The 15,282-nt window shown below is 38.8% G+C and overlaps 1 protein-coding gene across 1 annotated transcript in view; it reads right to left on the reverse strand.

Moving 5' to 3' along the window:
* Nucleotides 1–792: 792 nt before the first annotated feature.
* Nucleotides 793–15,282, reverse strand: part of LOC143348275 (glucose dehydrogenase [FAD, quinone]) — a 36,094-nt gene continuing 21,604 nt past the window's right edge. Inside the window, exons 3-8 of the mRNA XM_076778313.1 lie at nucleotides 13,767–14,010; nucleotides 13,272–13,530; nucleotides 12,478–12,738; nucleotides 8,390–8,620; nucleotides 3,186–3,513; nucleotides 793–1,372 (exon numbers count right to left, since the gene is read on the reverse strand). Coding sequence (XP_076634428.1) covers nucleotides 1,060–1,372; nucleotides 3,186–3,513; nucleotides 8,390–8,620; nucleotides 12,478–12,738; nucleotides 13,272–13,530; nucleotides 13,767–14,010 — 1,636 coding nt within the window. The 3' untranslated portion in view covers nucleotides 793–1,059. The remainder of the gene's footprint in view (nucleotides 1,373–3,185; nucleotides 3,514–8,389; nucleotides 8,621–12,477; nucleotides 12,739–13,271; nucleotides 13,531–13,766; nucleotides 14,011–15,282) is intronic.

A 15,282-nucleotide genomic window follows, 5' to 3' on the forward strand; every position in this document is an offset into this window, starting at 1 on the left:
GTTCTGCCGTAGATGGCGGTACAATAGAACGAGACTAGAAAGAGAGGACAATAGTTGCGCGACAAAGACAGAGATATATTTTCCCTCCATTTCTACAATTCTACTAATTACCCTTTTCTTGTAATTAAATTATGAAATTTTGGAGTTCAATACAAGAGTACAGACTCTTGACAATATTCAAGGATACTTTTTACCATTCCATTTGTAATTAAATAGTTATTAATAAATAACGGAAGTAGGAACATTTTATCGAATTTTTTAACGTGACAAGATCTACGTACCTTGGATCTGTTTTGTAGTCATCCTCGAACAACCTAAATATCGGATAAAATTGTTAATAATAACCTTACACATCCTGTAAGGGAAGAAACATTCTTTCAACTGGTGGACATTTTTATTTTATAACCCCTTTTTTTACACGGATATTTTTTTCTGTTCTGTAGTCCCAGTTGCGACAGACAATATCAATTATACGTTGTAAAATAATTAAAAATTACCATTCCCTGTTTTCCGTTTACACTTCGAACGTAATAATATTACTATTTACTGTTTTTTCCACTCGATCTGACCTTACTTTAGTTACTCTTATTGTTACAACTCGAGCAATAAGAAATATTAACCGACGTTATCTCAACTTTGCGACACTTACAGACGTATTCACTGTACTCGTTTCACGTTCATTCCCCCCCAACAGTAATTGAATGCGCACAGCGCCATCTTAGCCTCATCCAACATTCGAGTAACCTCGAAACATCGTGAATGGCCTTTAAAGAAAATACAATACGAACGAGATTAAACGCAATTAATTAATTAAAAATCTTTCCGTGGTAGCCATAACTACATTAGAATCACCGTGTTAGGATAGCTGAGGATATTTCTACGGTTCTACACTGGTCCACGATATTTCGAATATTCACTGCACAGTAGCTAGACGATAAAATAACAAAACCGAACGTCTGCTCGAGTTCGACGTTACACGGTAATCGATTAGAAATTTCTGTCGATGAACGATGGCGTATCGGTCCCGAAATGTACCTCTATCCGTGGAAAGAGCCTGGTTCAGCCTATCCAGGTTCTCTTGACGAAGTCAGCGGCTCGTTCGCCGATCATGATGGCGGGTGCATTCGTATTACCGGAAACTACCATTGGCATGATGCTGGTGTCAGCCACACGAACACCTCTGACCCCTCTGACTCTCAATTGGTTGTCCACCACCGCCATAGGGTCGTCTGGTGGACCCATTTTACAGGAACCCGCCTGATGGTTTTCCGGCGACGTCTCGTGTTTCACAGCGCATTCCCAGTAAGCGTCGCAACCGAACTTTAGGTGCTCGCAGTTCTTCACTGGCGTACGATCCAACTGGAAACCATACCTACAACGCGAAAATAAGCTAACCATTGACACAGTTCATGCTACCATAGAGAGACGACTGGTTGGCTAGGTGAACAGGTCTACCTACTGCCTAATTCCCATCAGAAAACATTTTTTAGGGTTAAGCACTCTGAACTTATGGCTAATCGCGTCCACTATGGTTCTATCCTACTCTGCCTTGATATTGTGGCGTCACCTTCCGTACTTTCTTGATACTATGGTGTCACCACTAGTACTCATCACCAGAGGGTTATCTTTCATATTTTTTCGGCTCAAGAATTTTTTTCTCAAAAACGGTTAGGATTTCGAGGGTATGTCTGTTCACCAAAAATGATTGCAATTGGCCCCCGCAAACGAAAATAATATTTTCAGAACGATTTGAAATTTTTTTTTTTCGACGAAAAATTTCACATCTTTTCGAATTTTTTTCTAGAAAGTGGGTAGGATTTCGGGGGTATGAGTAATGACCAAAAATGCTTATAATTGGTTCATGTAACTGAATGTAATTTTTTTAGTATGATTTGAAATTTTTTAATTTTGTCAAAAAATTTCACACCTTCTGGAATTTTTTTCTCGAAAGTGGATAGGATTTCGAGGGTATGTGTAATGACCAAAAATGCTTATAATTGGTTCATATAACTGAATGTAATTTTTTTAGTATGATTTGAAATTTTTTAATTTTGTCAAAAAATTTCACATCTTCTCGAATTTTTTTCTCGAAAGTGGATAGGATTTCGGAAGTATGTGTAATGACCAAAAATGCTTATAATTGACCCCTGTAACTAAATATAATTTTTTTGGTATGATTTGAAATTTTATAATTTTGTCAAAAAATTTCACATCTTCTCGAATTTTTTTCTAGAAAGTGGGTAGGTTTTCGGGGGTATGTGTAATGACCAAAAATGCTTATAACTGACCCCTGTAACTAAATATAATTTTTTTAGTATGATTTGAAATTTCTCAATTTTGTCAAAAAATTTCACACCTTCTCGAATTTTTTTCTCGAAAATGGTTAGCATTTCGAGGGTATGTCTATTCACCAAAAATGATTGCAATTGACCCCCACAAACGAAAATAATTTTTCCATAACGATTTGAAAATTTCTTTTTTTCGACGAAAAATTTCACACCTTCTCGAATTTTTTTCTAGAAAGTGGGTAGGTTTTCGGGGGTATGTGTAATGAACAAAAATGCTTATAATTGACCCCTGTAACTAAATATAATTTTTTTAGTATGATTTGAAATTTCTCAATTTTGTCAAAAAATTTCACACCTTCTCGAATTTTTTTCTCGAGAATGGTTAGCATTTCGAGGGTATGTCTGTTCACCAAAAATGATTGTAATTGACCCCCGCAACCGAACATAATTTTTCCAGAACGATTTGAAAATTTTTTTTTTCGAGGAAAAATTTTGTTACCTCCCTGTCGATTTTTCTTAAAAATTCGTTTATGGTCTACTGGTATACCTCGTTTACGGTTCCTACATCTAGCAAAGCGCGCCACAATAAGTTTCGATCGCGTCCTTTGCCACGCGATGGGAATTGCAGTGATCTACTCAGCCCAATAATGACGATCCCTATGAGAACAGGCGTTAGTATTACGTTAGGGTTAAAATCAGCGTGCCTAGCCATCAAGTAAAGTCATCTCTCTATGATACATTTAATTTCTCTCGTTAGAGTAACACAAGGTCCCTTATAACGATGATCAGGAGATAGTTCGATCGATGCTGTTGACCTACGTTTAAAAGCATTAAAAGTAGAAGGGATCGATATCAATGCGTTCATTATATCTGTAGAGAGGGTGTGTGTGATCGTACCTGCTGAGAGCTCCGGTCTCCGCCAACTTGATACTAAACTTAATACCCTCGACGAGGCTGGCCACGTCGTCAGGGTGGTTCAGATACTTCGGATAGATCAACGGCTTTGAAAGGGGATCGTTGTTCCTCAGACGAAGGTAACCGCGGCTTTTCGGATGGAGGTAGGTTGGGATCACGTAGATGGTACGATTCGCGCCCTTTGACTCCCCGACCATGCCAGTTTCCGCACAGTCCGCCAGATAACCGCCGAAAATTAGTTGAATGTCCGGGTGGTCCTCCTTCGGGTTCGCGTATTTCGTGTTCACCATCGCGGTTACCTCGGAGATTCCTGTTAAATAATTCACCAAAAAATTGTAAAATGCATCGCGATAACAGCTGGTAATATTGGGTTGATCAAGGATGAAAAATTGTCTATCTAAAACTCGCTATTAACACTTTGAACAACACAAATATACTGTGTGATCCAGCGCCTCCTGGTACTCGCCGTCAGAGGGACCGTTCTTCTCGCAAGCGCTCGATCGACTACCCAATATCTCGGCGTTCAAATCCTTTTCTTTCCCATCTCTTCCAACAGGACCTCCCAATACTGTTTAACTATTTTAATACTCGTCGAGATTATAAAATTTGAAACGAATCAAAAACAACAAAACGAGATAAAGGAAACACTTTGTATGCTCGATAGCATTTCATAAGAATAGCATTGCAACAACGGTTTATGTTATGTTCTGTAAAAAGTATCGCGGTAACAGCTGGTAATATTGGGTTGATCAAGGATGAAAAATTGGCTATCTAAAACTCGCTATTAACACTTTGAACAACACAAATATACTGTGTGATCCAGCGCCTCCTAGTACTCGCCGCTAGAGGGACCGTTCTTCTCGCAAGCGCTCGATCGACTACCCAATATCTCGGCGTTCAAATCCTTTTCTTTCCCATCTCTGCCACAACAGGACCTCCCAATACTGTTTAACTATTTTAATACTCGTCGAGATTATAAAATTTGAAACGAATCAAAAACAACAAAACGAGATAAAGGAAACACTTTGTATGCTCGATAGCATTTCATAAGAGTAGCATTGCAACAAACGGTTTATGTTACGTTCTGTAAAAAGTATCGCGGTAACAGCTGGTAATATTGGGTTGATCAAGGATGAAAAATTGGCTATCTAAAACTCGCTATTAACACTTTGAACAACACAAATATACTGTGTGATCCAGCGCCTCCTAGTACTCGCCGCTAGAGGGACCGTTCTTCTCGCAAGCGCTCGATCGACTACCCAATATCTCGGCGTTCAAATCCTTTTCTTTCCCATCTCTGCCACAACAGGACCTCCCAATACTGTTTAACTATTTTAATACTCGTCGAGATTATAAAATTTGAAACGAATCAAAAACAACAAAACGAGATAAAGGAAACACTTTGTATGCTCGATAGCATTTCATAAGAGTAGCATTGCAACAAACGGTTTATGTTACGTTCTGTTGTTTTACATCCCAACTTTCTTTTCTTCAAGTAACTGGAAAATTGCGTGTAATAGCGTAACTTGCGGTGCGTTCTCCTTGAGCGCGGAAAATCGAGAAAATGGATTGTAACAAAAACGAGCTTCCTCGGAGATTTACACGTTCGAGCCAGTTCTCCGTCTGAAAAAGAACTTTGGTTCGCGAACGATCGAGTTCTGTGAAAGGGACACGAACAAATACGTATGCACATCGATACGGAAAGTTAATATCGATTCAAACGAGTTAAACTGTCGCGAGTACTACGCTTTTCGAGCTGGAGATACCTCGAAAGGAAACTTGTTCGAGTTAATAGGAACAGATCTGAGACGTTTATCGCGTTAAGTAATGTTCGAAAACAAGTTTAATATTCTATAATCTCACGCTTGTGTCCTATTTATGGAACTTCGTAGCCTCAGCTTACAAAAACCATAAAGATTCCTCTCATCTTTGGTGATCTTCCTGCTTTTTCCAATTAGTTGCTATTTTAATGAAACTTTTGCTTTGTCTCAAACACTAGGACAATGTTTACGAACCTTTGCTAATAGCATAGAAGCCAGTTCGTAAACGTACGAAGTTGTATCTAATTCTGGACAGATATTTGCAAAGAAGCGTATAGAAGAGGATGAAGAAATTGACGAAGAAAAGTTGCTGCTTTTAAGTAATCAGGTGCACGTCCGTTTGGGCCAACAAACGCGTAGATCGTCATTCGGAGCAACATAATCGTCAGGAATGATGTTTCTTCCGGATTTGGTCCCCTGTTTGGACGAGTCTCGTCTACGTATAGTAATCCCCTGCTCTAACTATCAAACACCAAGTGAAAGCGCATGTTTGAGACTGTTTTTACGCCAATGGTCGCTCTTTACGCGGCTTTGTTGACGATTTAAATGCGCGTAAAACGATAGAATCGGACCATAAAGGGCTTCTGACACCGATTAAACGTTGGTTCGATCAAAGAAGGGACACCAGTGGGTATTTCAAGTGAAACTCGTCTCCGTAGAAAGTGAAAAATAACAGTTACGTCGGATTAACCGTTTCGAGGCGATGGAGGGGTTTCGATGACACGAGTTCGAGAAACGTTTTTCGATTTATGGCAATTTTCCACAAGATCTCTCGACAGGTGCGAATTTTTATAAATGATCTTTACTGTTTCGATGGTTGTAGACTTTCTCCAAAACTCGCGAAGTAACAAACGAGTAATTTTTCTGGATTTTTAACGAGAAAACGAAAATGAAATTCTTGATATACAGGGTGTTCAGCCAACCTTGGGAAAAATTTTAATGGGGGATTCTAGAGGCCAAACTAAGACGAAAATCAAGAATGTCAATTTGTTGATGGAGGCTTCGTTAAAAAGTTATTAACGTTTAAAGTTCTGCACGTGACTGAATTTTTTTCTAGAAAATGAGTAGGATTTCGGGGGTATATCTATTCACCAAAAATGATTGTATTTGACCCCCACAACCAAAAATAATTTTTCCAGAACGATTTGAAACTTTTCAATTTCGCTGAAAAATTTAGGCATCTACCTTATCGACTTTCCCTTGTCGATCTTTCTTAAAAATTCGTTTTTGATTTTTAATAATTTCGTTCGACATCCTATAGAAAAGTTGTCTAATACTTTTTTGTAGGTATCTATGGGCTCTACTTCAGAAAAAAGTTTCATTGAAATATATTCACTATTATAGGAGTTATGGCTGTTTGAAAATTGGACCATTTTTCTGGGGGTTTTCTAATATTACGGGGTCAAGGAACAACCTTTCGAATATTTTTATAATTGCTACATATTCTACACTAAAATACGCGGCGTTTGGCTTTTTGAACGTTAAAATCGTCCAATCCGTTCAGAAGTTATGGTGTTTTAAAGATACGCATGAAATTTACGGGAAGCATTCTTGGCCTGAAATTATATTTTCGGTAAGGAATTTTTTTCTCGAAAATGGTTAGGATTTCGAGGGTATGTGTAATGACCAAAAATGCTTATAATTGTCCCCTGTAAGTAAATATAATTTTTTTAGTACGATTTAAAATTTTTTAATTTTGTCGAAAAATTTCACACCTTCTCGAATTTTTTTCTCGAAAGTGGATAGGATTTCGGAGGTTTGTGTAATGACCAAAAATGATTGTAATTAACCCCCGCAACCGAAAATAATTTTTCCAGAACGATTTGAAACTTTTGAATTTAATTGTTAATAACTTTTTAACAAAGCCTCCATCATTAAAATTTTTCCCTGGGTTGCCCGAACACCCTGTATACTTGCAGTGACGACAAGGAAGGATGACAAATAACGATAATGTAGCAGAAGGATATGTAGACAACTCATAAAAAAAAAAAAAACCAATAATAGAAATTCACAAACAATGGCGTCGTTCGCGACAAAGGCTCGACGCGTGCCCCGGTGCGAGATTCGACGTCCGTCGTGGCGTGAACCAGCTAAAAGTCCCGCGTTTCTTTGCTCGTGGTAATCACCAGTGTGTAATTAGTGTCCCGTAAAGGACTCAGAGCGCGGAGTTGCCGCGCGGGACCTGGTCCGTCGAAAACGATTCGCGGGGAACGCGACGGTTGTTAGTCGCAGCAACAAATACCGGAACTGTCTGGCTAATGGCGTCGCGAATCAAACGCTAATTGATCCGATTCTGGAGCCAGGTGAACGGTCGATGCAGGTCTCGCGAGGATAATTGATCCGTCGCGCTGCTGGCGTTGTCAGCTCGTGAAACGGCGACCTCGTGCGACAGGGTGGCTGAAATAGTTCGCGGAACCCCCGAGTGGCTTGGCTCTAAATCGACTCCGGGTCGAATGACGGTTAAACAGCACGATCGTAATACGGTTGCATCATCGTCGATCGGCAAACACGATCTGGATCATTGTGCAACGGCGCTTTCACCGGATAACTGCATAGGGGTTCTTCGAATCAATCGGTGTCGGACGAAACTCGTCCTCTCCGCGCCATTTTGGACGATGATCGTCTTCGCGAGCGATTTACAACCTGTTTCGTAAACACGACCCGATTTTCTCGAGTATATCATTTGACAAAAATAATTTTCTATTCAACATTTGCGTGTAGAGTACGAAATAAACGAAATACTTGGTATTATCTGTTAAGAATGATTGAAAATCATGCCGATAAGGTGTTTTGGTATTCGCTCATGTTCGATATCTACAGCTTACAAGTCTCTAACGTAGAGTATACATTCAACGTTAACAGTTTTTGATAACTGAAAGCAGGTAAAATCTGTTATCGACGGCAGACCATTGTTTGCAATAGAGAAACAGTACAGTACCTTTGGCTCGCGTATCAATGGGCGTGTACACGGCGTCGAATGTTTTACTGGTTTCAACGTATGCGTGGCCATTCGCTACACTGCACAGCAAACGGTGTAAACAAAATCAATAAAAAAGAAGGTTCGGTGAATACGTGCTTTGTTTTTGCGACTCGGAGTGTATCAACCACCTATTTCAACGCAGATCGATATTCGTAGTACATAGAAAGTTCGAGCTGCATCGTACGCAACTGTAAATACGTATACAAAACGTAACATTTATTACGATTTTATCGTTTTGCATACCCCTCGAGTGGCTCGACGAAATACACAAATCAAATGTGCAGAGATCTGCAAACTGTATGTACGGAGGTGTTCGAAATCCAAGGTAATATTCATGATGAAATAATAATGGTAATAATTAATTAATGGATGCCTTAGGAACTTGCCTGTGCCAGACATCAGGCCATCTCTGAAGAGCAGGTACTCCATCGCGGTGGCCCAATTCAGCGGAGCGGTGTCGGTGTCGTTAATTGTGAAGACGAGCGTGTAGGCGACATGATTATGTAGATTTCTTCCAACACCTGGCAGGTCGTGAGTAACAGCGACTCCGACGTTGTTCAAATCCTTACGCGGCCCGATACCGCTGTTCAGGAGTATTTGAGGCGAGTTCACGGCCCCTTAAATAAAAAAAAAAGAATTATCGATGCGCCAATTCGCGTCGTTTCATCTCAATTAATAAGAGAACACGGTGTATTTTAACTCTGAAATGGCACGGACAAAATTTTCTGCATAAATAAATAATTCTTTTACCGGCATATATCAGTGTCAAGTTTTTATGATAAACATAAGCTGGATTCTGATAAAAAATTCTTTACTTCACGAGGTGATTATTCTTTTAAAAAAGATATTAACGCAAAGGGGTTTTATTTGAAGAGGCTTTTATAGACAATACGAGTTGCTTTTGGAATCACACTGAGTCTCGTATTGACAGAATAAAATTTAGCAGTATAGAGTAAAAAATGGAGATTGAATACTCTTTGAAAGTCACTGGGGAACGTAAATGGTCCCGTTTGGAAGATAATTCACGAAAATTGACATTGAACTTAGTAGGAAAGCGCAAACCATATTTTGGATAGGATGTTTGTAAATTTAGCAGTATAAAGTAAACAATGAAGATGATATTAAATATTCTTTGAAAGTTAGGATCGAGAAATTTATAGGAAACGTAGGATCGATCAGCATGGTCACTGGGGAACGTAAATGGTTTCGTTTGGAAGATAATTCACGAAAATTGATATTGAATTTAGTTGGAAAGCGCAGACTATATTTTGGACAGGATGTTTGTAAATTTAGCAGTATAAAGTAAACAATAGAGATGATAGTAAATACTCTTGGAAAGTTAGGATCGAGAAATTTATAGGAAATGTGGGATCGATTCATGGTCACTGGGGAACGTAAATGGTCCCGTTTGGAAGATAATTCACGAAAATTGACATTGAATCTAGCAGAAAAGCGCAAACCATATTTTGGACAGGATGTTTGTAAATTTAGCAGTATAAAATAAACAATAGGGATGATAGTAAATACTCTTGGAAAGTTAGGATCGAGAAATTTATAGGAAATGTGGGATCGATCAGCATGGTCACTGGGGAGCGTAAATGGTCCCGTTTGGAAGATAATTCACGAAAATTGACATTGAATTTAGTAGGAAAGCAAACCATATTTTGGATAGGATGTTTGTAAATTTAGCAGTATAAAGTAAACAATAGAGATGATAGTAAATACTCTTGGAAAGTTAGGATCGAGAAATTTATAGGAAATGTGGGATCGATTCATGGTCACTGGGGAACGTAAATGGTCCCGTTTGGAAGATAATTCACGAAAATTGACATTGAATTTAGTAGGAAAGCGCAAACCATATTTTGGATAGGATGTTTGTAAATTTAGCAGTATAAAGTAAACAATAGAGATGATATTAAATACTCTTTGAAAGTTAGGATCGAGAAATTTATAGGAAATGGGGGATCGATCAGCATGGTCACTGGAGAACGTAAATGGTCCCGTTTGGAAGATAATTCACGAAAATTGACATTGAATTTAGTAGGAAAGCAAACCATATTTTGGACAGGATGTTTGTAAATTTAGCAGTATAAAGTAAACAATAGAGATGATAGTAAATACTCTTGGAAAGTTAGGATCGAGAAATTTATAAGAAATGTGGGATCGATTCATGGTCACTGGGGAACGTAAATGGTCCCGTTTGGAAGATAATTCACGAAAATTGACATTGAATCTGGTTGGAAAGCAAACCATATTTTGGACAGGATGTGGCAACCGACCGGAATTGGAACAAAGGAACTGCGACAACGATCGAAGTGAAATCATGGGGATTCGTTCGTGGAACAAAAGTCTAAACGCGTGTACGGCCTTGCAGCTGGTGTTATGCTTCGTACTATAATTACACACGGATCCTCAACGAGAATCGTCATCAGCGACACATTAACCGAGCGTGTCCCCTTCCGTTGCAACGTTTACGTTCTTTGTTCATCGAATGACACGCAATTTTTGCCTACAAATGCGTTGATTTACGAAAATTGATTGATTTACATCGAAATGAAGTTTTTCTTTTAATTAAGATGCATTCGTGTCGTTACATCGAACTGTTAACAAATAATAATTACGAGTTTTGTGACTCGAAGTATGGAATCAGAACTCATAACTTTCGTTACCATTTCACGAATAGAAAAATTGAAGCAAAAGAAAACTTAATTTTGACTTTTGTTCTCTGAGAATTGCCTTTATGGAACAGTGTCGTTACATCGAACTGTTAACAAATAATATTTACGAGTTCTGTGACTCGAAGTATGGAATCAGAACTCATAATTTTCGTTACCATTTACGAAAAGAAAAATTAAAGCAAAAGAAAATTTAATTTTGACTTTTGTTCTCTGAGAATTGCCTTTATGGAACAGTGCCATTACATCGAATTATTAACAAATGATATTTACGAGTTTTGTGACTCGAAGTATGAGATCAAAACTCATAACTTTCGTTACCATTTCACGAATAGAAAAATTGAAGGAAAGAAAATTTAATTTCGACTTTTGTTCTCTGAGAATTACCTTTATGGAACAGTGTCGTTACATCGAACTGTTAATAAATAATATTTACGAGTTCTGTGACTCGAAGAATGGAATCAGAACTCATAATTTTCGTTACCATTTTACGAAAAGAAAATTTAATTTCGACTGTGTTTTGTTCTCTGAGAATTGCCTTTATGGAACAGTGATTGTTTCCATGTTAGTTCGATGAATGTTGGACAGTATAGCAAGTGAATATCATCACGATCGTATACTCACGACGAGAGGAATTCATTTTTACGAAATGTTTTTCGTCGATGCAATTCCGCGGTTACCGTTTATCCGCTTAAGGGTTGCGTGGAAAATTGTATTTCCATGTATGATTATCGGGATCTGAAATTGGATAAGGCAATCGGAGAACTGTGAATCGTGAAAGCATACTGACGCACTGGTAATGAGTTTTTTATTTGGGTAGTAGCAGATCTGGTTAGTGAAACGCATTCCTTTTCTGCGTCTCTATTCCCAATGCAAGCATTCGACAGTTATCTTTAACTATTCTGAAGCAGAATGATGTAAATTAATTAATAATTTTTATGTTTTCGAAATTATATTCAAATATAGCGTAATATCACGTTCATGGAAGTTATCTATGTTCCTGTAATAATCGAACCATGTCTAACGAATGTTTTCTTTCGAACAGCTTTGTTTTAAGAAGTATTCTATATGTTAATTAAAGTAATCGGACAGCATTGCTTGATTTGCATATTATGGAGATAGAGGGTTCATCGAGTTTATAATGTAATATTTTCCTAGATTATTCGTCGTGTCTTTGTCTCTGAAATTTTCCTCTGTCTCGAATCTGGTATTCATTATTCGTTAACTAAAATATTAGATGTAAAATCCACGTTGACAATAACACTCTCCACTTAAAATTAGCCGCAGAATCTTCCTGTAAAGCACACGTTATATTTCACCTCGAATTTGTTAACAGATTTCTCTACTAATAATAACATTATTTCTGTTGAAAACACCGTGGAGGCAGCAAACGCGACAGCGTGTTGCGTGAAATATATTACACGCTCGTTAATATGGAATTACCATTCGAAAGAGACCAAGCACATAAAAAACTATATTTAATATCTAGGTACGCGAGACATGATAATTTACGATCGATAATTTCCAATTTAAATCACTAATTACTTAAATAGCTACAAACAGTATCTATTTACTTATATCGTACGTCCCAATAATTGCAAAACGAAACCTGTTTGGGTATACGATGAACAGATATAATATTTTTAATTCGAGTAACAAATTAATGCGTGATAATCGCGATCCAATTAAACGCTTGACATTCGTGAAACGACTTTGGTACATAGAATCGTGTACTGCATTTATATGCACATATTGTACGAGTAACTGTTACTGTATAAATTACTGTTTTAAGTGATTACCTCCGCTTATGACGACTTCCTTGGCCACGGAGACACGATGAATCTTGTCGTCGTGGACGAATTCCACGCCGACAGCCCTTTTGTTATTGTCGAAAAGGATTCTGGTGGCTGTGGAGTTGAGCATTATGTGAAGATTCGGTCGATTCCTGACAGGACGCAGAAACGCCCTGGCTGTCGAGAGTCGCGAACCGTTTCTCGATGTTGTCTGCGCTATGGCGAATCCGGTATGTGTTCGACCGTTCAGATCCACGGTACCGTAGCCTGTCAACAGTGTCGATAAAAGGTAAATTAATTCGTTCGATACCCAAATTAATTTTAATTAATTTCAACATTGTCTTAGACAGTCTAACAATGCATTTTAAAAATACTAAAACTTCACACGCGTGCAGTTCCGAAGCTACTAGCGTTTTACTAATAATTGAGCCACTGTTAGAAGCGGTGAACCTTCCCCTTTAAAATGGTTTTTGGTTTTTGTCGATCCGACTTCCCGTTTTCGAGATATCGTAATTTATGTAAAAGGGTATTTTCTCTCTCGCACGTGAGTCGAGACAGTCGCGACACTGTTTACTATTTACGCGCGAGGTCGTTCACCTCGCGCCAATGAAACGTAAACAAACGCTTCGAGCCCTTATATCTCCGGAACTAATTGCGCTATCGGCTTTTACGAACGCTCGTTTTAAAGGGCATTTCGTCCTCTATCCAATGAACGTAACAACTATTATTATTTATGCTGTCTTCTATGTTTAATTTGATATTTAAAAAGCTTAAAAAGCTTAGAAAATGAATTCACGCACCGAGTTCTTTCCCGGCCTCGAGGATGGCGTAGCTCAGGGGCGGGTGATAAGGAAACTGGGTGACCGTGAGGGGTCCACCGACACCGTGATACCCGTAATCCATACTATTCGCCTGAAGATTATCTTCGCTTCTGATGAAATATGGAAGGACATCTTGATAAGACCATCCTACGTTTCCAAGTCTGGCCCAGTCGTCGTAATCTTTTCGCGAGCCTCTCATATATGTCATGCCATTCATGACGCTGGTTCCACCCAACACCTAAACGATTTTTTTAAATATTATCAGATTACGCGTATCTGCGTCAATTGCAACAGACTTTTATAATAAAATTAACAATTTCATCAAATATAGACAACGTTCAAAATTGACATTTTGTTAGCTACACGTAGATATACTTCTAAGGCATGTTTGCCACGATTTTATGACACGTATCGCCCCACTAATTTCATCGTATGTCTTTTTATAATGCAGCATTGTTAATAGGGTCTACGTACCTTCCCTCTTGGCCAGTAACATCTCCTGTCTTCTTTATTCAGACACGCTGTGTCTTCGCTCTCGGTGTTATATTGCCAGTCGATGTTGGTCCCAATAAAATTGAAGAAGAACGATGGTATCTGTGTACCGGTTGGTTCGTCCAGGCCAGCTTCCAGCAATAACACAGAGAATCTTGGCTCTTCCGACAGTCTTGCTGCTACCGTAGCCCCAGCACTCCCACCCCCTATTACTACGAAGTCGTACCTAAACAACAAACCATCGTTCGTGTTTATTTTTATGTCTCTACCAGCCCCTTCCATTAAACGTTGCAACAATATTGGTAACAAAAACTGCAGTCAGAACTTGGACTCCGCGTTGATTTTGAAGATGAAGACCGCGGACTCCAAGCTGTAATCCGCTTTTACCAAATATGTACTGTTCAAACATAAGTTCTGCACCTTTCTAATTCTTAGCAACTTCCTTGTGTTTGTTTCCTATTGCAAATTAAATTTAATAATACAATAATCGAGGTTCGTTTTTCGTCAGCCTAGGTAACTCGTTCTCCGTCACGCTTGCCAATAAATATTCCTAGTTCCAGATCAAGCCGGTTGATCGAGGTCCTGTTCCATATTTAGTGTACACGATTGACCAGATCGCGTTGCGTAAACGTTTCAAAGTCAAGTTTGCCGCTGGTCCTAATCCCGTTTTCGCGTTTTTAGCCTCGATCGTTGCGACAGGCGCGGCAACGGGTGAGATTACGTCGACGATATCGCATTCTACGTACGACAGGCTTGTTCGGTTGGTATTCTTCGGTCGTAAAAAGTCTCGGGTTACAATGTTGGCGTCGCGATTACCGCGTTGCGAATTAGAAACTGGGTTAAAGGAACGAGAGTCTCGGCTAGGGGCAGAGCCAAGCGAAAGGTGGATTTCTCAGCAGTTCGTTGGGGACGCTCGTGTGAAGTGGTAATGGTATTTTGAATGCCACGAGGCGCGTACAGTCGTGTGCACTCTCTGAAATGTATACATGCCTCCTTGAGGGACGACGACGTACTCTTACGCGCTGAAACGTGGACCCGAATAGCGAATGTCTTTTATTACCAGCTTTGTCCAGCCTTCAATGCTTCGCGTCCAGGGTATAACGTAGTTTTTAACATTTTTTTTTTTAAGCATATTTGTCATTCAAACTCTGGAATAAAAATCGAATATTTTTGTATGTATTGAAGTTAATGGAGGAAATTATTTCAGGAAATATTATTTATAATCCTTGGTGTATTATAGAAATAGTAATTAATCTTTTGCTAGTCTGCTTTGTCGAGTCTTTAATGTTTCGTGTGCATAATGTAAAGCAGTTTTTTCTCATTTCATACACGTTTGTAATTCAGTCGATTCTGTGCTCGATATTCTTCGGAAATCATGTGAAAATTAATATCGAATAATTATATAGATAATTTATTCGATCGTTTAAAAATACAGGGTGTTCGGCCACCGCTGGGAAAAATTTTAATGGGGGATTCTAGAGGCCAAAATAAGACGAAA

Source organism: Colletes latitarsis, chromosome 11 (genome assembly GCF_051014445.1).
Source record: "Colletes latitarsis isolate SP2378_abdomen chromosome 11, iyColLati1, whole genome shotgun sequence".
Taxonomy (NCBI): Eukaryota; Metazoa; Arthropoda; class Insecta; order Hymenoptera; family Colletidae; genus Colletes; species Colletes latitarsis.